Source organism: Microtus ochrogaster, chromosome 2, assembly GCF_000317375.1.
Source record: "Microtus ochrogaster isolate Prairie Vole_2 chromosome 2, MicOch1.0, whole genome shotgun sequence".
Lineage (NCBI taxonomy): Eukaryota > Metazoa > Chordata > Mammalia > Rodentia > Cricetidae > Microtus > Microtus ochrogaster.
The window spans coordinates 23,329,938-23,352,688 of record NC_022010.1 but is presented as its reverse complement, the minus strand read 5'-3'; the positions used below and the strand labels follow the sequence as shown (position 1 = coordinate 23,352,688).

Here is a 22,751-nt window from a genome sequence, read left to right as displayed (position 1 = left end):
CTTAGGAAGGGCACCAGAGGCTGCCAATTTCTCAGCAGTTCCCAACAGCCACCTATCCAGATCCACCGAAAATGCCACCCACAAAGCCAGTAAAGTTCCTTTTTGGATGGTGGTAGCTGGGAATAAAATTCTGGGTTTCATGTACACTAAGCAAGCATTCCACCAACTGAACCACATTGTCAACCCTCTTAATATCTACTTTCTCTCTTTAAAAATTTTTTAAAATTGGGAGCTGGAGAGATGGCTAAGCAATAGAGAGCAATGGTTGCTCTTCCAGAAGACCTGGGTTCAATTTCCAGCACCCACATGGCAGCTCATAACTTCCTGTAATCCAGTGTCAGGAGATCTGACACCTTCACAAAGACATACATGTAGGCAAACCACACACACACGAAATAAAAATAAATAAATTACAAAATAAAGATATCTAAAATCATAATATTGGGGCTCAAAGCCATGGCCTCAGGCACACCAAGCAAGCACCTTAAAAAGAGCCACATCCCAGCCCGAGTCTGTTTCCTCAGCTGTGCTTGGCAAAGCCCAGCCATCTCCCACCGGCCACTTCTCCTTTCCCTTCCTCTTCCTTCTTTCCTTCGCCACTTCTTAGGGAAAGCCCACAACAGCCAACACCAGCGATACTCTCGGCGCAAGACAGAACCACATGTCTCTCCCACATACAAACCACCATGACATAATGGTGGCATGCATAACAATAAACAACGGCCATCACTTGATCTTGGCTGCTAAATGTCTAGGAAGGCACTGGCTGGACACGAAGGAATTTACACCCAGATGGGAAGGAAGGTATTACTAAGGCCTGAGTCATTGCGGACTGTAATGCTATTTTGTTTATGTTTTAACAAATGAAGCTTGCCTGAAGATCAGAGTGCAGGCCAGGCAGTGGTGGCACACATCTTTAATCCCAGGATTTGGGAGCCGAGGAAGAGAGAATCTCTGTTAGTTCAAGGCCACCCTGGGCTACACTAGCACTAGGGGGAGGAGACAGCAGTGATATGGCTGGGCAGGAGAGAGGGCTATAAGGCGGGAGGAGCCAGGACAGCAGTGCGGTGTGAGGAAAGGATCGCCCTGTCGGTCTGAGCATTGGGAGAGGTAAAAGAACTCTCTGGTGGCTGGCCACTCTGTTTCTCTGATCTTCAGAAATAACTCTTATATCTGACTCTGGGTTTTTATTATTAAGACCAACTAGAATTCATGCTACAGTGGACAGCCTGGGAAACTGACATGTTTGAGAAGCTTCGACCTCTGATTTGTCAGTAGATGGTATTTCTTTACCACCCAGTCACTACCCGAGTGTAGTGGAAAAGAAAATTTCTGCGGTGAGCCCACAAGTGTTACAGTGAATGTACAGCTGACAGATCCAGTGGACTAATCCGCGGGACGTGTATGTACACATCCACTTGGAGTCACTTGGAGTTTTTGCTGAGCTACGGGGACACCTGTCCCTTGGATAGAAATCTTGTGAGATCATGGCATTTCCCCTTCTATAGTATCCCAGCAGTGTATAAACCGACTTCTCCTGTAGGGTAACTCGATACCTCCCCCCACACCATTAGCCGTGGAAGGAAAAGGATTCACTCAGTCAAGCCTTTGTTCTCACAGCCAAAATCTACATAAAGCTAGTCCCCCACAAACTTTCTTTGTTAACACTTCACTGATAAGAAAGGAGCCTCACACTGGAGGCAGTCTGTCTGCTCTAACAGCAGACTCAGGAAGCTGTAAGCCACTGGTCTGCTCTAAAATACTTACTAGTGTTCTGTGTTTACCCTCCACCTTGGTTTCAACTAACATAGGATCCCAGACCAGGAAATTAACTGTTTAGATGGGAAAAAGGCCTGAGTCACTAAAACTAACTTCAGAGAGAAAAGCTCTTACCTGGGTACCCTGCTGGATTCAAAAGCAGGGTCCCCAGAAAAGATTCCTTTTAACTCAACCAGCTAGACGCTAATGCAAATCAGCCTGTAGGTTATTTCCCAGTCTCGCCCCCTCTGAGACATAAGATGTCTCCTTGCCAGATCCACAGGTTCTTGTGACTGTGAAAATGCATGCTTGATACTACTGTTACTGCCTACGGGATTGCTAGCTTGTCTGTGTGCCTATATATAAACTGAAAGCTGTGTGAAGATCATGCCTTATGCTTCTTGCTGCTTCTTGTTCCAAGGAATAAAGAACATGTAGTGGTAACATACATGAGCTGATTTCTTTCATTTTACCCTCAGATCCAATTAGCCAAGTTTTCGCCTGCCATAGTGAATCTTTCTGGACCCTGAGAGGTGTAATGGGCTTAAGCCCAAAATAAAACTCGATAAATTTCCTTTCCAAACAGAAACTTGATCTGTTCCTGATGCAGGGAACAGTGAGCAACAAAAGATGTTCTGGGGTTGGGGAGGTAGCTGAGTGGGTATAAGCACCAGCTGCCTTTGCAGAGAGAACCTGGGTGAGGTTCCCAGCACCCACGTGACAGCTCACAACCACCTGCAACTCCAGTCCAGGGGATCCAGGCCTCTTCTGGCCTCCACGGACACCAGACTGAACAGACACAGATGTAGACTGACACCCTGACACCCATACCTAAGATGCCTTTTTTTTTTTTTTTTATTTTTCGAGACAGGGTTTCTCCGTAGCTTTTGGTTCCTGTCCTGGAACTAGCTCTTGTAGACCAGGCTGGCCTTGAACTCACAGAGATCCGCCTGCCTCTGCCTCCCTGAGTGCTGAGATTAAAGGCATGTGCCACCACCGCCCAGCTTCTAAGATTCCTTTCTTTCTTTAAGGCACTGCAATGTTAACAAATCAAACATGTCCAAATGTGTAAGACAAAAGTAAAATATGGTGGCTCACACTTTTAGTTTAAGACCAGCCTGGGATACAGAGCAAATTCCGGCCAGCAAAGGCTGCATGCTGTCTCAAAATGACAATAAAAAACAAAACAAAACCATCACCCGAAACAGGAGATCTGAGGGTGTGAGAGTGCTGGCCTGGACCGCACATGGTGGGGGAGGTCCTTCTGTCTCTGTGTTGCTTTTCTTGGTTAATGAATAAAGAAACTGCCTTGGCTTGTTGATAGGGAAGAACTTATGTAGGCGGGGAAGACGGAACTGAATTCTGGGAGGAAGAAGGATGGAGTCAGAGAGACACCATGGAGCCACCACCGCCAGAGATAGACGTGCTGGAACTTTTCTGGTAGGCCACTATTGTGTGGTGAAGCACAAATTAATGGAGATGGGTTAAATTAAGATGTAAGAGTTAGCCAATAAGAAGCTACAGCTAATGGGCCAAGCAGTGATTTAATTAATACAGTTTCTGTGTAGTTATTTCGGGGCTAAGCTAGCCGGGCGGCTGGGAAGAATAAGTGGGCCCTCCTCCTACACGCACAAAGCTCTGGGTTCCATTCCCAGCACCACGAACCACACATGGTCGAGTGTGCCTCTGATCTTAGCACTCTGAGGCAAATGTGATACACCTCTGTGAGTTTGTGGTCAGCCTGGTCTATATATCACCTGCACAGTGAGACTTTGTCTCAATACAACAAAAATTATGGTAAATCAATAGCACACACCAAGATAACATAAAACACAATCATGGTGACTCTTTAGGAAGCCAGTGGACAGATGCACGCCCTGGACCTAATGTCCTTCTCATTTCATATCAACACAATGACAAGGAATCCAAAAGAGAAATGAACCAGTCAAATAGGCACGCTGCATAAATGAGACTGTATGAAGCAATCACTCAGGGCCAAGGTATGGCTCACAATAAAGGATTTGCCAAAATGAGACAAAGCATTTGTTTAGGATGTGGAAGACCAAATCCATCCCAGCCCAAAAAGAAAAATGAAGGTTTATTCTATCGTCACCTATATAGTGTTTTATTTGGAGGTGGGGGCTGGTTTTTTGAGTCGGGGTTCTCTGTGTATGTAGCCCTTGTGGTCCTAGAACTCACTCCGTAGATCAGGCTGGCCTCAAACTCAAGATATCCGCCTGCCTCTGCCTCCTGAGTGCTGGATTTAAAGGTGTGTGCACTACCACTGCCCAGCTGACTGTTACATAGTTTCTTATACTTAAAATTTTACTAAAAGCAACAGAAAAAACACAAGGTTAAGTTCAAATCATCTCACTTTATCCCTACAATAAAATAAAAGAAACAAAAACCGTCAGGGGCCGGAGAGAGTGCTCAGCAGTTCAGAGAGCTTGCTGCTCCTCTGGAGGACCCACATTCATATTAGATGGCTCACAACTGCCCTTAACTCCAGTTCTAGGAGATCTGATGCCCTCTGCTGGCTTCTGAAGGTACCACCCCCTCCCCCAGGTCACACAAATTCACATGTATAATTTCTTAAAAATTACTCTGTAATGTTTAGTGTGGGGAAAAATATACTTACCAAATTTCTTGCAGAAAAGCTGGTCTACCATCTTCCTCAGTTTGGTGATCCGTGCATACCACTCTTCCTTCACTGGGAGGGAAAAGAGCAAAGTCTCTCAGTTTAACAGCTTGACTTACTCAGGTTGTTCAATGTTGTGAGAACACCCTAAGTTATTTTTCTCCCTGTCTTTGACAGAAGTTATCTCTAAAACTTTGGGAAATTCTTATTAATCATCATGGGGCAACTCCCACTCCATTCAAAGGAACACAAGACAAAGTATGACCTCTTTCCTTCAAAATCACATGACAGTATCTATGGCTCCATGTTCTAAAAAGATAATCTATGTCCTAAACTAGACAGGATTGATGACACATTAACCAACTGACAAATATAGACTTTAAAATACACTTTTTAGCAAATTTACTTCTGAGACAATATCTTAGTAGCCCCAGCTGACCTGCAACTCATCAAGTAGGCCAGCCTGTTCTAATCCCAAGTACTGGGATTAAAAGCATGAGCCACCATGCCAGGGAGAATACATCTGTGCAGGTCTGCCCAGAAATGGAGTCTGTCTGTCTGTGTATCATAGCTTTTGTTGACCTAACGTAAAACTAGACATACCCAGAAAGAGGGAAGAGGGAATCTTTTGTTTGGGTTTCCCTGTATAGTCCTGGCTATCTTAGACTCACTCTGTAGACCCAGGCTGGCCTCAAACTCACAGAGATCCTCCTGCCTCTGCCTCCCGTGCTAGGATTAAAGAAACCCCCTCCCACCAGGTGAAAGAGGGAATCTTTTTGTTTTTTGTTTTTATTCTTTGGGACAGGGTTTCTCTGTGTAACAATATGGCTATCCTGGAACTCACTCTGTAGACCAGGCTGACCTTGAAGTCACAGAGAGATCTGCCAGCCTCTGCCTCCTGAGTGCTGGGATTAAAGGCATGCCCCACCACCACTGGCGGATGAGGGAATCTTAATAGAAGAATATTTCCACCAGACTGGCCCATGGGGCTCTGTGGGGCATTCTCTTGACTGCTGATTGATGTGGGAGTCCAGCCCACTGTGCATGGTGCTATATCCCTGAAGAGTGGACCTAGGCTGGGTAAGGGGTAGCTGAGCAAGCCAAGAGAAGCAATACAGTAAGCAGCATTCCTTTATGGGCTCTGCTCCAGTTCCTTCCTCTAGCTGCCTGCTTTGAGCTCCTACCTTGGCTTCCCAAATAACCCTCTCCTGGCCAAGTTGCTGTTGGTCAGTGTTTCTCACAGCAACAGAGACGTTTTAGAACTCTAGCATCAGGCCCAATCTACCCAACTGTCTGTGGTTATAAGTAAACAGAACAAGTGTTGCTCTTCAATGGGGCGCTCGAGTTCTGGGGTGCATGCTCTGTAACAAGGCTCAGGTACAAGCCAAAGGCCTGTTTCTTTACCGCAACCTCCAGAGAGGCAACCACACCCTGAGTGCTCACAGTCCCATGCACTCTGCTGGGACTACCTGGAGGCTTGATACCCACCTCCGGACGCTGGCTTATCCAGCTGTAAGTCTTCCCGTGTAGAGTTCAGAAGCTCGTGTCTAAAAGGAAAGAACCAATGGTGAGAACTTGCTAGGCCGGATCCAGGAAGGGAGCAAACAGAGCAGCCGCACAGCACCCAGCTGTGGGGACTGACTGCACTCACACAGCTGGACCTAACTTCACAGGGCTCTACAGCGCAGTAAGTGCAAACTCTCTCAGGAGATGCTTCGTGGGGCCTCTGCACTTACAGTAAAAGAGGTACCTTGCTATGGATAGTTTAAAATGTTTACAGTAATTGAGTCCTATAACTTTATATTAAAAAATATGTTCTCCCACACATCTATAAACTTTTTTTTTAAGTTCTGCACATATTTAACATTTGTATGTGCAGGGCGAGAGACATGCTGTATTTTTCTGAACAATCAAACAACCCAAAAACCCCCTAAACCCTAATTCGCACAGCCCTCCTGTGTGAGCCACTGCGGTGGTGGGGAGCAGGGGCCTGGGGACAACCCGAGGCATCCGGAAGCGAGGGGAGCTAGGTCAGGGTCAGTGGACACAGCTGCGCGATGGTGGGCTGTGGGCAGAGCGTCTGCTGATGCTCCGGTGGACAGGCAGAGCGGGGAAACTTCCTGCAGGCGCAGGCCATGAACCCCTGTTAACTGTGACCTCTCTCACCCTGCCTAGTTCTGTAGGAAGTGACCCTGACCCTGTGAACTGTGACCTCTCTTTCACCCTGCCCAATTCTGTAGGAAGTGACCCTGACCTGAACTGTGATCTCTCTCTCACACACCGCCCAGTACTATAGAAAGCAAAGACTTTGTTCCATCTTAAACTTTTACTATTTCATTTTTCTCAAGTTTTTTGAAACAAGGTCTATCTATGTAGTCCTTGCTGTCCTGGAACTCACTTTGAAGACAGAAAGGCTTCAAACCCATAGAGCTCCTCTTGCCTCTGCCTCCGGAATGGTGAAACTAAAGGCCTATGCTATAGAAACATGACTTTCTTTCCATGTCCTGGCACTTTCGGACCTTCTTAGACAGGCAGTCTTCCAGCTCTCTCATTTTAAATGCATGTCTGCTACTGTACTGTACCGTGTTTCCTAGTCCACATTCCAGCTTCGCCTTCAAAGTGTACAAACTGTTTCAAGGATATAGGAGGAGGTTTCCTCCATTGCTTCTGTCACTTTAAAAATGCCCTCCCAGATCTTTAAACTTTACTCCATAATCTTAGCCAAGAGATACGGAAGTGGGGTCAGCAAGATGACGTAAGCTCGCAATGCCAAGTGTGACATCCTGAGGGTGATCATGAAAACGAACTCCTAATGTTGTCTGACCTCACATGCACATGCACGCACAAGCAGGCACAGATATAGAAAAGTATATGTAGAAACAAAAAGGGCAAATGATACCCAGCATTGTACGGGTGGCTGACATTTTAGGAGCAGTGCGCTAGCAGCACCTCCGATGGCCACGCTTGCTCAGCAGACAGCGAAGGAAGCCATCCTCACTACTGCTCCTTTTCCTGTTCACTCTTTCTTCCAGCTCTGCTCATTTTAATTTTCACTCTTATGCTCACATGTATGCATTCGCTTTTCCAGACTTAAAGGCAACACACAGACGCTCTGGCTACTCTTCCTCACTGAAAACAGTGAGAAAAGGTGATCTGACTGCCTGACTGCAGGCCTACCGGGTGGGCAGGAGCTCATGACTCAGAGCCAAGCCCAGTCTGACCTGAGCATGCTTGTACGCACATATTACAAGGGGGAAGACAGGCTGCTGGGCAGACAGCTCAGTAAAGCACTTTCCCCCAGAAGCTAGAGGACCAGAGCTCAGATCCTCAGCACTCAACAAATGTCCTGAGAGAGCAGAGCCAATCCCTGGAGTGAAACAGGCTAGACAGACGAGCTGAATCGGGAACCCTGGGGTTGACTGAGAGAGACCTGTCTCAATAAGGTGGACGATCGATTCACCATGTTAACCTCAAGGCCCACAGACACGTAAGCACACACAAATGCAAATACATGCCACACATGCACACAGATCACAAATACAAACACAGGAAAAGGGAAGAGTGGAACATAAAGAGATACACAATCATTTGAACCTTTAAATACAGCCTGTGATTAATGAGTATTTGCCAGTATTAAAAAAAAATGCATCAACCGAAACAGATAAGAGCCCCATACAAGCACGTGTGTCTTACTTCTTAATCACAAAGCGGATCCTCTCCTTGGCCAGCAATATCCTCTCAAGGCGAGGAATGCCGTATGTCGATGGCCTTCTGAAAGGAATCCCTTCGGGAAGCCCTTCTACATAAAGATCTTCAACATGGGACTGGAAAAGAGGGTATGGGATCGTCACCGGACCTTTGGCTTTTATAGCTTGAGCTTTAGGATGAAAAGAGAAAGGGACCATCATTACAAGACAAGGCTCTGAGCAGACCCCAGGCAGAACGACAACCGAATACGCAATGATGCTTTGTCTTCACAATTCATTTAAGCCAAAACCACAGTGGTTAGTGTGTATGTTTTAAATGGAACTGCCGAGATTTTAGAACATAAACATTCGTTATTTATGACTAAACCTCTAAAAGATTTTCTCTTAAGAAACAGGATGGAAGACATTTCTGATCTGCATAATTTATGATAACAGCCATTTATGTACCCGGGGGTGAAATGCTGCAACAGTTATACAAGTGTCCACAGCCTGTGGCTGGACACCAAATACACTGTCGGCTGGGGGGCTGTGTACATGTGCACCCAATAAACACTGGCATTTGCATTAAAGTTTCAGGGATATCATCCCTGTCAGTGGTTGAGCTGGACACAGCATGAACTCACTAATCCCCTAGCCCCATTTCCAAGTCTACTGAACACAGTGAGAATTCCTCCTTCTCAGCCAATTACCAGCCAACTTGCTTTCAATTTATAAAACATAAAGATTGTTGTGATAATTTCATAGCTGTTGGCACACATTTATTTTCTTATCTAGAAAAAAATCTTAGTGGGCATTGTGATTCCACAACTCAGGAACAAAGGGATCTTGGTGACTTCTACGCCTGCCTGCTCTACATGGTGAGAACTTTTCTCAACCAAACAAAACAATCCAAAAGATTACATTCTCAACAATTCCTTAATTTACACGGCTGGGGAGCACATACTAAGCTACTCTAGCTCAGAATGGTGCTAGTGGGAACATGGAAACGCAAAGGGCAAGCATGAACCATCCACCAGCTGGCATCCTGCAAGGACCGGGCTGTCTTACCAGATCTTCAGGGCACACCTGCAGTTCTCATGCCTACTCTGAAGAGGAGGGCAGGAGCATGAAGACATGGCATCCTGGCCTAGCCGTGACCTGTCTGCTGTACCTCACTGCTTCTACATGGACTGTGTCCATGTTTCCTGCTTTGAAATGGGTGAATTAAAAGCACAAACTAAACTGAACAGTGGTGGTGCACTCCTTTAATCTCAGTGCTTGGGAGGCAGAGGCAGGTGGATATCTGTGAGTTCAACACCAGCCTGGTCTACAGAGTTCCAGGACAGGTTCCAAAAACTGTCTCAAAAAACAAACACGACAAAAAACACCCACAAACTAAGGCCTAAACACAAGGTGGGAGGAACATGAAGGACACCAAAAGGAAAATATACCATGTTTAGCAAATAAATGATTTTGTAGCTCTAGGGCTTCATTACAGTCCTCAGTCATAGTTAAGAAATACATGTTGGGCCGGGCGGTGGTGGCGCATGCCTTTAATCCCAGCACTTGGGAGGCAGAGGCAGGCGGATCTATGTGAGTTCGAGACCAGCCTGGTCTACAAGAGCTAGTTCCAGAACAGGCTCCAAAACCACAGAGAAACCCTGTCTTGAAAAACCAAAAAAAAAAGAAATACATGTTGGGGGCTGAAGACATGGCCCAGTGGTTAGGAGCAGGTTAGGAGCAGTCGCTGCTCTGGCAGAGGTTCAGCTCCCAGTATGCACAGCTCCCAACCATCTCCGCACGAGGCACATGGGGGAATGGAACATACATGCACCCAAAACACCAAAAAAAGTATAAAAATAAATAAATCTTTAAAAAAATAAGTTTCTGGGCAGTGGTGGTGCATGCTTTTAATCCCAGCACTCAGGAAGTAGAGGCAGGGGGATCTCTGCCTTCAAGGCCAGTCTGGTCTACAGAACATGTTTTAGGAGAGCCAGAGCTATACAGAGAAGCCCTGTCTTGGGGGGAAAAAGTTTTCAAGAGCCAAGATCAACAAATGTAAATCTGTGAATATGTATCTGAGCCAGGCATGGGGGCACATGCCTTTAATCTACCACTCTAGAGGTAGAGGTAGGTGGATCTCTGTGAATTGGATGCCATGCTGGTCTTCATAGCAAATTCTGACAATCAGGGCTACATAGTAAGACTCTGCCTCAAAAAAACATTATAGCATGAAGCGACTGTGTGTGTGTGGTGTGGTGTGTGGTGTGGTAATCTGATCTGGACACTTAGGTTGCTAATATGTCCTTAGAAGAGACAGATGTGTGAGGAGGGCAGTTCCTGGCCGACCTGAGCAATGGGCTGAGCGGGCGACTGCAGACATACCGTATTTTCTCTCAAACAGCTCCTCGACCTGCTTCCGCAGGTCAGTGATGCGCGCATTCCATTTCTCTGAAAATGAGAGGAAGCTACTTTCAGTACCGGGGGCAGCTTGGCAATGGGTGCTTGTGGCAGCAGACAACCTGCCTGACAGCCCGTCTCAGTCTGGCTGTTCCCTGACTTCCAAGGGTCTTTCCTTTTCCTGTGCTTCCTAGGAGCAGTTAGAGGCTGAGGGACATTTGAAACTTATTTTTAGAACAGTCTACAGACTGCCTTTGTAGTTTTTAAACTTCTTAATGTTAGGCGATCAGAAAAGACCAGCCCAATTAAGCACTGCAAAACAGCGGCAAAGGGAGAGGCCTACACGGGTCCTCTGGGGCACTGAAGCACGGCAGCTGTGGAGAAGCTCGGCTTTACAGGGAGGCAGCTGCCACTTCCATACGATGCTGCAAACACTCAACAAACTCACATACACGCAAAATCCAGTTAGAGCCAGCAGCTGCAACAAGAACAAAAACAAAGTGGGGGATTCGGATGCCTTCATCAAGGCTGGGTGGGGTTCAGCACTGGCAGAACACTGGCCCTGGGGTCTATCTCAACAGGAACAAAACAAAGACATTTTCAAGAGTTAAGTGGTCTTCAAAGTATGGGCCACAAAACTAATTCCCCCCTAATATTTGAATGGTCCCTTAGAAATCCACTGGAACTGGAGGGACAATGAGAAGCAGATGGGAAACAGAGCAAAACTGAGCACTAAGTTCGTAAATGAAGGGCTCAGTGCTTTGAAGGATAATGGGGCGCCCAGTGGCCGACCCAATGCCATCTACACCGCTTGCTTACAGGCTTCACACAGCTCCACCACCTCTTACATCACAGCTGCCACTGCCCCCCTTACCCTCTTCCCTGCAGACACTTACCGAAGTTGAACTCCCTCACTTTGCGCTTGCCAGCATTGGTGGGCTCTGGGACCGGTGGTGGAGGCGGGGGCGGCTCACTGCTCTTTGGCCTCTTGGTGGGCGGGGAGTAATCGTCATCTTGAGAAAGAAAACCCTCATTACTGCGGGAGTCAGCTAAAGTGACAGTGTAGTGGGGAGGACAGCTCTGGGTGCTCGGGAGCTGTCCAATGACCACAGCTGCCCCCGCCTGCAGCCAGCTGCTCATCCCTCCAACCACTACTCTCTTCTCTAAAAGCCTCCACGACCACAGTTGTGATCGATTTAAGTGTTCCGAAAAAACAGGTTTTAATGGAGGCAGCTATTTTCACGACTAAGAATACAAGTGTGTTATTAGAAAAAAGATGAACCCTGAATGGAAGCCCACAAATGATTCCATCGGCCTGAAACAAGGGGTGTGTGTGCTGCGGGTGGGGGAGTGGGGGAGAGGGGGAGAGGGGGAGAAGGGTGTCTTTCAGGGCAGTCCATGCCACTGGGTTCGCCCACTAAAGCACACACCAGACTTCTGTTGTTGCTGTTACTTGAGACAGGATCCTCCTGCCTCAGCTTCCTAAAGCACCAGCATCCCGGCTCTGTAAATAGTCTCAATAGCAGTTTCCAGAAGGAAATGAACAGAGACGGTGACTCCCTCCACACCTATGTATAAATACCCAGCAGGATGGGAGTACGGTGTACACACAAGTCAGCACACAGTACAATCTATCTCTCAGTGCACCTGACACCTGGCCCAAGGAAAAACAGCACTATCATCTTCTGGCCCACGGTCAGGACCTATGCTGTCAGCTCCAACACCATGAGCTAATGTAGCTCACAGAATCTGTATTTAAAGACAGTGCAGGCTTGTCAAGCGTGGTGATGCACACCTTTAATCCCAGCACTCAGGAGGCAGAGGCAGAGGCAGGTAGATCTCCGTGAGTTCAAGGCTAGCCTATTCTACACAGTGAGACCCTGTCTCAAAAAGGAAAAAAGGAAAGAATAAAAAAGAAGATCAGAAATTCAAGGTCATCTTCAGCTAAGCATCAAGTTCAAGGCTAGCCTGGAATACAAGTAACCCTATCACAAAAATCAATCAATCAATAAGTATAGAATAGAAATAAATACTACTTAAGGACAACAGCTATCACAAACAACCATTCAAATAACAAAATATTAAGATAATTTAAGATATAATTGTTATTTTCAAACAGACTTAAAAGAAAAAAATGTCAGCCTTTAATCCCAGCACTTGGGAGGCAGAGGTAGGTAGATCTCTGTGAATTCAAGCCCAGCCTGGTCTACAGGTGAGTTCTAGGACAGCCAAGGCTACACAGTGAGACCCCGTCTTGAAAAATAAAAAACAACAAAACAAAAAGTCAATCAGGTTGAAGCCAAGTGTGGTAGCACAAGCCTGGAATCTCAGCATCTGAGAGACATAAGTTGTCAAGGTTGAGACCAGTCTTCCAAAAACAGGCATGAAAACCAGGTGTCATGGCACATCCTTGTAATCCCAGCACAGAACAGATCAGGAGTTCAAGGCAGGTTATATAGTAAGTTCCAGGAAGCCAGGGTTACATAAAGAGTAACCTCAAAACAAAACCACCTCACCTAAGTCAGTCAAACCCATTTCAGAACTCAAGATCTACTGATACATGTTTTAAGAAGATAATCCTAGTTGAATATGAAGATAAAAAGGTCGAGGAGAGTGTTTCATATAATTAGGTCAAGTGCCTACAGACTCAACAGCAGCCCCAAGGGCTTCCACCCGCCCTGCCGAGCCAGCACCTCCATCCGATACCACTGCTTCCTTCACACGGTGCCCTGCAGCCTCGAGGTGAAGGTGTGAGCTGTTCTGGACAGCGGCACCCAGGCATGGAAGGCTCTTATACTTGTGGGATGGCTACATGAGACATCCTATTGCAGGCTTCGATTATAGGCAGCAGTCAATCCCCTCAGCATTAATTTCACACACAAAAAGGCCATCTCTGGAACAGGACATCTGTCTACTGTCAACCCTAAGCTTACCAATGACACCACAGCTCTAAATGACACTGTCCAAACTCACACAGCTCTCATATGTTAAAGGCAACTGGCTGCTCAGCTGGGCAACCCGTGAAGACCCCACTCATGCTGAGAGATACAGACACCGTGGGAAGGAAAATGGCTGCTCTACTGAAGCAGAGTAACAGCTGTCAGAGTGGGTCGCTCACTCAGCCCTGCAGCGATGCTTGTGGCGGCGCACAGAGAGCGGCCAGATGGTCCAAAGACACGCAGAAATATTTGTATGGCCTTAAAAAAACAGTAACAGAAAAAAGAAGTTCAAGATCGTTCATCCATGAAAACACAACATGAATCAGACAACAAACTCACTTTAGAGCAACTTCAAGCAAAGGGAAATCAAATCAGGGTCAGAAGTTGGGCTGCAGCACACCAGTGTGGGGAGAGGACTCGGGTCTGGGAGGAGCACCCTAAGGACAGCTATGCGGTAAGGAGAGCTTTCCAAAAAAGGCTCTTTATTAGCTGACGAGAACTCTCACAAAAGCCAGCCACAGTGTACAAAGCTCTGCCCTCCCTCAGTGTCCTGAGTGTGCACACACGCCCTACATCATCTCTGCCTATGCCAAAGGAAACAGCATGGTTGAGACGGAGGCCTATACAGTCAGACTGCTCCAAAGCTTCCCAAACACAGCTCACTTCTGTCCGCTGGGACCTGCTAACGGCTGCCTCTAGCCGCACAGAAATCACCACAAAAAGAGCCCAGAAACAAGAGCGCAGACACGGAAAGTGTCAAGCTAAAACACTATAAAATATGACCACGTTTCTGTAGTTGTTTTTGTTTTTTCCAGATCGGGTTTCTCTGTGTTGCCCTGGCTATACTGGAACTCGCTCTGTAGACCAGGCTGGCCTCGAACTCAGATCCGCCTGCTGGGATTAAAGATGTGCGCTACCACTGCCCAACAAGTATTTCTTTTCCTTATTCTTTTTTTTTTTTTAAACTCCTTGGAAAACGTAGAACGATACAATTGGGGATAACAGCTGCCCACAGGCAACAGGAGTTTTTTTTTTTTCTTAACCCTTTCTTCAGAATAGAAACACATCCCTAAAGGAAACCACGTTTCTTCTCCAGTCACGCGTTTCCTTTGCTTTTTAAAAAAGACTTATTATTATTATTTTATGTGTATGAGTGTTGGCCTACACAAATGTATGTGCACCATATGCATGCCTGGTGCCCTTGGAGTCCAGAAGAGGACACTGGAGCCCTGGACCTGAAGTTCTGGAAGATTGTCAGCAACATGCAAGTTGTCTGCAGGAGCAGTAAGGACTCTTCACTGCTGAGACCTCTCTGGAGCCCCGTGCTTCTTCTTTGAAAGTGGTTTCATTAATGATAGGCAGAGATTTTTCACATCATTAAACATAATACATAGTAGGGACCTTTCTTTACCCATCCTTTCTGTTTGTTTGCTTGTGTGATTTTGATGCTATAAAACCGAATTCACTTCGTAAATAATCAATACAATCACTATACCAACTTCACGCCAGCTGTGGTGGCACACACCTTTAATCCCAGCACTCAGGAGGCAGAGGCCATTGGATCTATGTGAGTTTGAAGCCAGCCTGGTCTTCTGGTCTACATATGAATTTTTAGGTCATCCAGGGCGACATAGAGACTTTGTCTCAAAACAAACAAACAAACAAACCCCCAAAATCCAGCTTGGTTCTCCCATCTAGTCCAAAAGCACCTACTTTTCTTAGCTCTATATAAGGAACAAAGTTGATTGTTTCATTTACATGCTCAAAATTTTCTAGGAATTAATTAGGGATTTTTTTTAAATTAAAAATTTATAGTTTGAGGCTGGAACGATGGCTCAGCAGTTAAGAGCACTGGCTGCTCTTCCAGAGGACCCGGGTTCAATTCTCAGCACCCACATGGCAGTAACTGTCTGTAACTCCAGCTCAAAGTGATCTGACTCCCTCAGACATAAATGCAGGCAAAACAATAATAAAAATAATTTTTTAATGTATAATTTACTTATTTCTTCATTTATTGTATGTGCTCGGGCAGAGGTGCAGGAGGTGGGTCCTGGGGATTGAACGGAGGTCACCAGGCTTGGTGACAAGAGCCTTTACCAGCTGGGCCACCTCACCGGTCCCTAATAGGTTTTTAACTAATGGTGACAAAATTTCAACTCTTTAATTGACCACAAAGAATTCAAAGAAGCTTTCAGGTTAATAAAATTATGTGAATGAGGAAGACAAATCTATGCATTAATCTACTGAAATTGAAACATGAAGTATGAAAAGATTTCTTCTACCACGTGAAAGCCATCAAACTAGCGTACATCTTCAATACAATGGAGACACAATAGGACAGGTCACGGAGAGACGGAGAGAGGGAGACAGAGCACACCCAAGCTCCCAAACCAAGAAAGGTTATGCTGTGGTTAGAAAAAAAAGAACTGCTAACTGTGTGGTGCTGGGGAGGTGGGGGGCATGAGCTAGGCGACAAAAGCCTGCATCATAATGCACCTCTATAAATTTGCAAAACCATATCCACACACACACACACACGTATATAAAAGATCTGTTAGCAGTGTCCTGCCCCTGCCCCCTGATGATCGCGTCCAGTGCTGTACAGAAAGGGACGACACTGAGAGCACTCCCAGGAGTCCTGGGAGACAAGCGGACTAAAGGGAAGGGAAGCCTGGGCGGCAGTACACGCCATTAATCCCAGCGCTGGGGAACAAGCAGGCAGATCTCTAAGAGTTCAAGGCCAGCCTGGTCAAAAAGTCATTCCAGGACAGCAAGGCCTCATAGTGAGACCCTACTCTAGAAAAAAAAAATGTTTTAAAAAATATTGAAGGCGCATGCCTTTAACTTCAGCACTCAGGAAGCAGAGGCAGACAGATCTCTCTGAATACAAGGTTGCCTGGTCTACACAGTAAGCAGGTTCCAGGCCAACCAGGGATACAATACACAGTGAGAGCCTGCCTCAAAACCAAAAATATAAGTTAGTAATATTAAGGTAACTTAGATAATGGAAATTATTTTAAATCTTATTTGCAACCATTGCTTCCAAACATTTTCAAAAGACAAATAAGTGGTATTGGGGGAGACACTTGCTTTCAAATTGACTGACTCACCCAATATGATGGTATATGCCTATAGTCTTAGCTACTTGGGAAACTGAGGCAGGAGCTGAAACATTTTGAGGCCAGCTTGGGCAGCTTTCTCCTCCCTTCTACTGATTGAGATACTAGGACCTCCAGCTGTTCTTAAATTTCTTCTACCGTAACCCAAAAGGTCCTAGAATCTGCTTCTGCGTGTGGTCTAGGTTCGGATGTCTTCCCCTCACCCTCCTCAATTACTACTGACAGGAAGCACAGTTTGCTCTACCTCCGGGCCAAGCCTCATTTGCACAGCTTAGATCTGTCACCCAGTACTCCCAGAGCAACTGGGGAGTCCAGCTGGGGCGTGGGCTGCTCTGTCCCCAGCTACTTTCAGAATGGATGAGATGCAAACTCAGTGTGACCGTGACACAGATGCTCATGACCAGAAGGGAACTCTTGGATCAATGCTGGAATAACTAACCTTCAATGGTCACCTCAACTTCAGGGTCCTCACTTGTTTCTGAAGGGACATGGTGAGTAGAATCTTGAAAAAAATATAAAATTCTAAAATGACATTCATTATTCAGCATGTTCCGTGTGTTCCAACACTTACTGTCTGGTGCTCCCAAAGAAGCCTATAATAAAATGCAACTGGCGTTTAAATTCATTTCATGTTCATTAAAAGTATTTGACCCTTGATTATAACTAGGGATAAAAGAAAACAAAATGTAGAAAACCGCTGGAAAATGTTAAGATAATACCAAGTTACCTGCATCAGTGGACCAAGAGGCCCATGCTCTCGGAGGAATGTGGTTACAGCAAGCTCACAACTGTTTCCTTGCTATAGCCGGAAGAGGCCAGCTAAATACATGCTTCCTACAGCAGACACTAAGGCCTCTCTCCTTCCAGGAAGCCTACAAGTGGTTTATACACTTTTTGCAAAGGAGACCTTCATATCAAGAGAGCTCCCGCTGGTACGAGGGCATGCGAGACTGGCTGGGATCGGGGTTACCACACAGAGCGTAGGTGCACAGGAAATGTTAGTGCTGGAAGCGCAGGGAGCTTTCATTAGCTGTCTTTCATCCTGCGCAGGCTGAGAGGTTAACTGATTTGCCAATGATGTCTGCTGTTAGCACAGGAATAAAGAGCAGAACCCAAGCGCGCTCAGCTGTTAACACATCAACAAGAGTTCCCTTAGAAACGAGTCTCCGGAGACCTAGTATGTGTTGACAGACTCGGGAAGCGGTGAAGCAGTCTAGGTGCTGGAGGAACCATGCAGGTCCTGTGCAGAGGCCTGTTGTTAGCAGGACCACCCACCCCAACGTAAGACCTGCCACGGAGGACAGATCATCACCCCTGCAAGCCCAACAGGGTGCTTACCACACAGTCACAGGTGAAGAACAGTAAAGTTAGCACAAGTATTTCTGTTTCTGTTTTTCTATTTTAGGATAGGGTCTCACTATGTAGCCCAGACTGGCCTGGAACTCACTATGTAGCCCAGGCTGGCCTCAAACTCATGGGTGATCCTCCTGCTTCAGCCTCCCAAATGCTGGGATAACAGGTGCGCGCTACCACACCCGGCTAGATATGAACTATCTGAGAGAAATGTATTCCTATAGAAAGCCTACTTCTGCCACTGAGTGTGTGCATAGATCAGCCCATGTCTTTGCTAGGATCACCCCTTCACTAGCCGGAAAAGATAAAATCCGTGACTTCTTAAAATGTGACAACAAACACAAGGAATAACCAGGTTCATGATAAATTACCCCTGTGTTCTACAAACAGCAGTTAATGGAGGAAGACTGAATTGGAAACAAGAGACGAGGCCGTCGGAGGGCTATACCGAGGCCGTCGGAGGGCTATAAGCCCTCCTTGAACCACACTCCAAACACTCAGCAGGAGGTTCCCTGCAGGCTGGGCAGTTGGCCCTTCACATTCCTCAACCGTGTCCCTGGGAGAACTCAGTGGCTGAGTGGCAGCCATTCCCAGGGTAGCTGTGGGTGTAACTGGTGAGAAGACAGAAAACTCAGCCACAAACTTTATCTGTTGCCCTATGAACAAACTGGGGATGATAAGCTATGTTTTAAAATTAAGTAGAATACAACTAGGAACAATTTTAGTTCTAAAATTTTGAAAAATAATAAATTAATTAATTTAATGAAATAAAACATGGGAGTTTTTTCTCCTCAATGTCCTTTCAACAAGGCAGGAGAAAGCTAAAACGAAACAAAACAACCCACTTATTTGGTATCGCCAAGGGCATCACTAACCATGACTGCCAGGCCCAGTGCCTATTAGCACAGTGCAAGCCACCGCATGCCTCCTCTCTAAAAATGACAGTGCTGGCCATGAAGGCACGAACACCGTCATCTCATCTCCAAAGGACGTCAACAGAGACGGTAAAATGCAAGGTCCCTTCTTTCCTAACCTTCTGCTGGCACTTCCACTTCTGTTCCCTCGTGGCCTTCTGAAGAATGATGGCTCCCTAAAAAGAAAATGAACAATATATACTAAACCAGTAAAAAAAACTAGCAGTAAAAGAAGAAAAACTAGGTGACCATACAATTTAGTATAAATAAGCATACAAAAAGATTTAACTCAGTAATAAATTCAAGCAATGTTTTCTAACTTAGAAAAATATTTAACTGCTATTTGGAAGCTGAAAACTCGAAAGTGCAAACCCCCAGAAGAAACTCTGCAGGCTCGGGGTTTGGTATTAGTGCTGTCTCACATGCTACAGTGCCGGGATGCTGGGGTCTGAGGAGCCTTACAGCCCAGGTACCATGCTCGTCGGGCAACAACTCACAAACAAAAACACCAAATCAGAAGAAAGTCTGTCTTTCCTAGAGACTTAACAAGGTGTCAAAAAACAAAACAAAACAAAACAAATGGAGTCAAGGCTTATTGTGTGTGGAATGTTCCTTCTTTTCCTTTCTACTATGATAGAAGCTACGGACACTATATCCCATAATTTAATCAAAGTTGTACTTAAACGGTCAAGTTAAAATTTTAGAGACTATTTTTAGTTTCAAAAGCATTTTAGTTCAGGAAATAACCTGCCTGCTTCTGGACATGGGGCATACATCCAGCCGCCTGTTGGGTCAGGCAGCCAGGAGAGCAGGTCATCCTACTACAGCAAGAGGACCAGGCACAGCACGAGCCACCAGCCAGGACACCAAACGGCCCATAGGATCCAGTGCACAGCTGCGCCCAAGTGCATCCTCAATCTCTAAGTGTCTAAGCTGGGGACAGGAAAAGAGGAGAAACACCATCGTGCATAAAGGAAAACAGACGCCGGCCAGCACAGGAGCCGTGGAGGGGAAGGCGGCAGGTCTCCTGACAGCTGTGCCCAGCGCACTCCAGCGTTAGGCCAAGGCCATCCCCGGTACACTTGACCTGGAGCGTCTCAGAGCTCTGGCAGTGCTCGCCTTCGGTGAGGGCCTCTGTGCTACAGTGCTCTGTGCCACCATGCTCCGACTGCCTCGGGATCACCCCATGGGCTCTGCAGTGGGAACTCACTGGAACTCACAGCTAGGGGCAGACTCTATTCAGAAGCCCACCTGTGAGCCACAGGCACACTGCGCTTCCGCTACACATGTTCTTATCATCCCTTTTTCACTTTAACTTTTGCATTTACGGAGCTGTAAATTCTTTGACTGTGTAAAGTCATAAGAAACAGATGTGCAGGGAGAAGAGGCCAGCCGTTCCACAGGAATGGCTGAGAGTGTGAGGGCAGGATAGCGAGGCTGCGCATGCACACTATGGCCCTGTGTCCTCTCTGCTCTACTAAAATCTACGAAAATGAGAGAGACCATTATATTTACATTATACAGTAAAGCTAAAGAAAATAAATCTCATGAGATCAAAGCCAGAAGGGATAAAGGAAAAGCCGTCACTAAGAGACTATGACCAAGTCTGGGAACACAGCACAAAAGCGACCCAAAAAGTCATTTAAAAGCACAGGGTTTACAAGTGATAGCCTGCAATCCTTCCCAAGCTAAGCATCACCGGGCCTTAGCACTACTCAGACGGCTAACCCAACAGTAACAGCCTGACTGCTGACTATGCTGATAAAGGTAGAAAGCGTACTTTACCTTCAATAGGAAAGTGTGTCATGTACCCATTTCGAGATTCATTACTAGATTCACAAAAGGGAAAATTGGTTTTGAAAAGTTTTGCTTGTGAAGTTCATTTATGTTTAAAAAAAAAAAAAGGCCAATACATTTTTTTTCCTTTTCCATTTGGAAAAGTAATATAGTTATAATTATCAAAACAGTCTGTCCAATATAAAGAAACAGCAAATACGAACAGGATGTGGGAGAGCAGAAGTGAAAGGCGATACCTTGCAAAGCCTTCGAAAGGGGAAGCTTTTCATCAACATCACCAGTTTCAGAAGGGCCTGCTTTGGGATACAAAGATAAGCTTCAAAAGGAATTTCAAAGCATATTGGTCATATTAGAGCAAATCTGGGTGAGGTGTATGGGATGATGGCCTTTTTAGAAATAAAAACAGGCAAAAAAAAAAGTGATGTTAGTCAATGGTCTTGCTAGTTGATGGGGAAAGTGTGTTCAGGTATGTGTACACGGTTAAACTGAGGATGACCGACGATGACTGACAGGGATGGGATGGGAACGGCAGGTCTGTGATGGAGGCTCAGTGTTTCAAACAGAAGTGCTCGCTACAGTAAAGGCTGATGCTGACTGCACATGCCTGCCTAGTGCTGGCTTCTTCCATTACAGGGATTCCTTAGCAAACTGCTAACCTCTCCCAGGCTTTCTGAAGAACACACACGATTAGTAAGCATCACCCACCGCAGAGGCACACACAACAAACCCCAGGCAGGATCGATGCACCTTCTGGACCGGTATACTTTTCATTAACACAGTTTTTCCATTAGTAAACATATTTTGAAAATACATGAAAACAGGAGGATTACTTGGGAGAGAAGAACGGGACTTGGGTACACAAAGGGTAAAGAAGCAAAACAGAGACGCAAGGTTGTGGTCCAAATGTAACACACACACACATGAAGATGCCATAATGACAGTTACTTCACATAGCACAGCTACCGGCCACCACAAAGCCACAGATCTAGGCAACATATTTTCCAGTACAGGTACGTTTTCATCGTATGTGACAGTTACATGGAGCTCAGGCTGACCTCTGACTTCTGACCTTGCTGCCTCCACCTCTAGAGTACTGGGGAGGCGAGCAAGCTCCAGCACAGCCAGTCCGCTCAGTGCTGGGGACGGAAGCCAGGGCTTCTGGCACAAGAGGTGAACACTACCCACTGAGCTAAAGCCCAGAGACCCTAAACAAGCTTCTCAGAATCAATCTGAAGAAGCAAAGCACTACTTTCAATGGCTACTTCTTAACACAAATCAAATAAACACCAACCAACTAGTCTCTAAGACCAGCATTCACGGGAGTATGGTGAATCCTGAGTTTGAGAACCTGGACTCATAGGAGAACCACAATAAAAGAAAACAGGAACACAAAGCACTATCTAAATACAAACCAGAACCGCCCAGAGCAATGGTTCTAGACATTCCTAATGCTTCCACCCGTTAATATAGTTCCTCGTGTTGTGGTGACCCCAACCGTTACATTTATTTTCATTGCTATTTCATAGTATCAATTTGCTACTGTTATGAATCGTAATGTAAATATATGTTTTCCGATGGTCTTAGGTGACCCCTGAGAAAGGGTTGGTTATCCCCAAAGGGGTCACAACCCACAGGCTGAGAACCACTGTGTTTGAACAGTCTGCAATAGCACAGACGGAATTTCACAAAGACACCGACACACAGGACAAGCAAGTGACATGTTACAAAGGAGAGATACTGTAGGCCTGTGGGGAGGCTCAGGGGCAGAACTCGACCAGCAGTTCAAGGCCCTGAGTTCAATCTCCAGCACAAAAAGGGGAGTGTGGAAGAGAGGAAGAGAGAGGGAAAAAGGGCAGAAAGAAAAAGGGAAAATACCCACAAGCCACTGCTCTACTGGCCTAGAAACTGGCAAACTTGTAGCTTAACTTCTTCAACTGCACTAAAGAAACAATCAGTTCAACGAGGACAACAACAGGCAAACAGGAGGAGAGGCAAGAGGATCATCACACGTTGAAAACCTCAAAACCATCCTCAGTGACGTGAGGACCCGAGGACAGCCTGAGACACGTGAGACCCGGACTCCATCCATCAAGCAAACCATGACTCTGCACAATGAATACACACTAATAAAAAATAATTAAGGCCAG

General features: G+C 46.0%; 1 protein-coding gene across 11 annotated transcripts in view; it reads right to left on the bottom strand.

Annotated features, from left to right (window-relative positions):
- Gtf2i (general transcription factor IIi) overlaps window positions 1-22,751 on the bottom strand; it is an 85,698-nt gene that overhangs the window by 21,258 nt on the left and 41,689 nt on the right. For 2 of the 11 annotated variants that reach the window (XM_005344662.3, XM_013350635.2), the window contains 8 exons: window positions 20,841-20,900; window positions 18,927-18,983; window positions 16,980-17,042; window positions 11,379-11,495; window positions 10,468-10,533; window positions 8,090-8,273; window positions 5,885-5,943; window positions 4,397-4,468 (listed from right to left, as the gene is read on the bottom strand). In XM_005344662.3, coding sequence (XP_005344719.1) covers window positions 4,397-4,468; window positions 5,885-5,943; window positions 8,090-8,273; window positions 10,468-10,533; window positions 11,379-11,495; window positions 16,980-17,042; window positions 18,927-18,983; window positions 20,841-20,900 — 678 coding nt within the window. The remainder of the gene's footprint in view (window positions 1-4,396; window positions 4,469-5,884; window positions 5,944-8,089; window positions 8,274-10,467; window positions 10,534-11,378; window positions 11,496-16,979; window positions 17,043-18,926; window positions 18,984-20,840; window positions 20,901-22,751) is intronic. The other 9 variants (XM_013350616.2, XM_026784886.1, XM_013350618.2 and 6 more) reach the window with 6 other exon arrangements.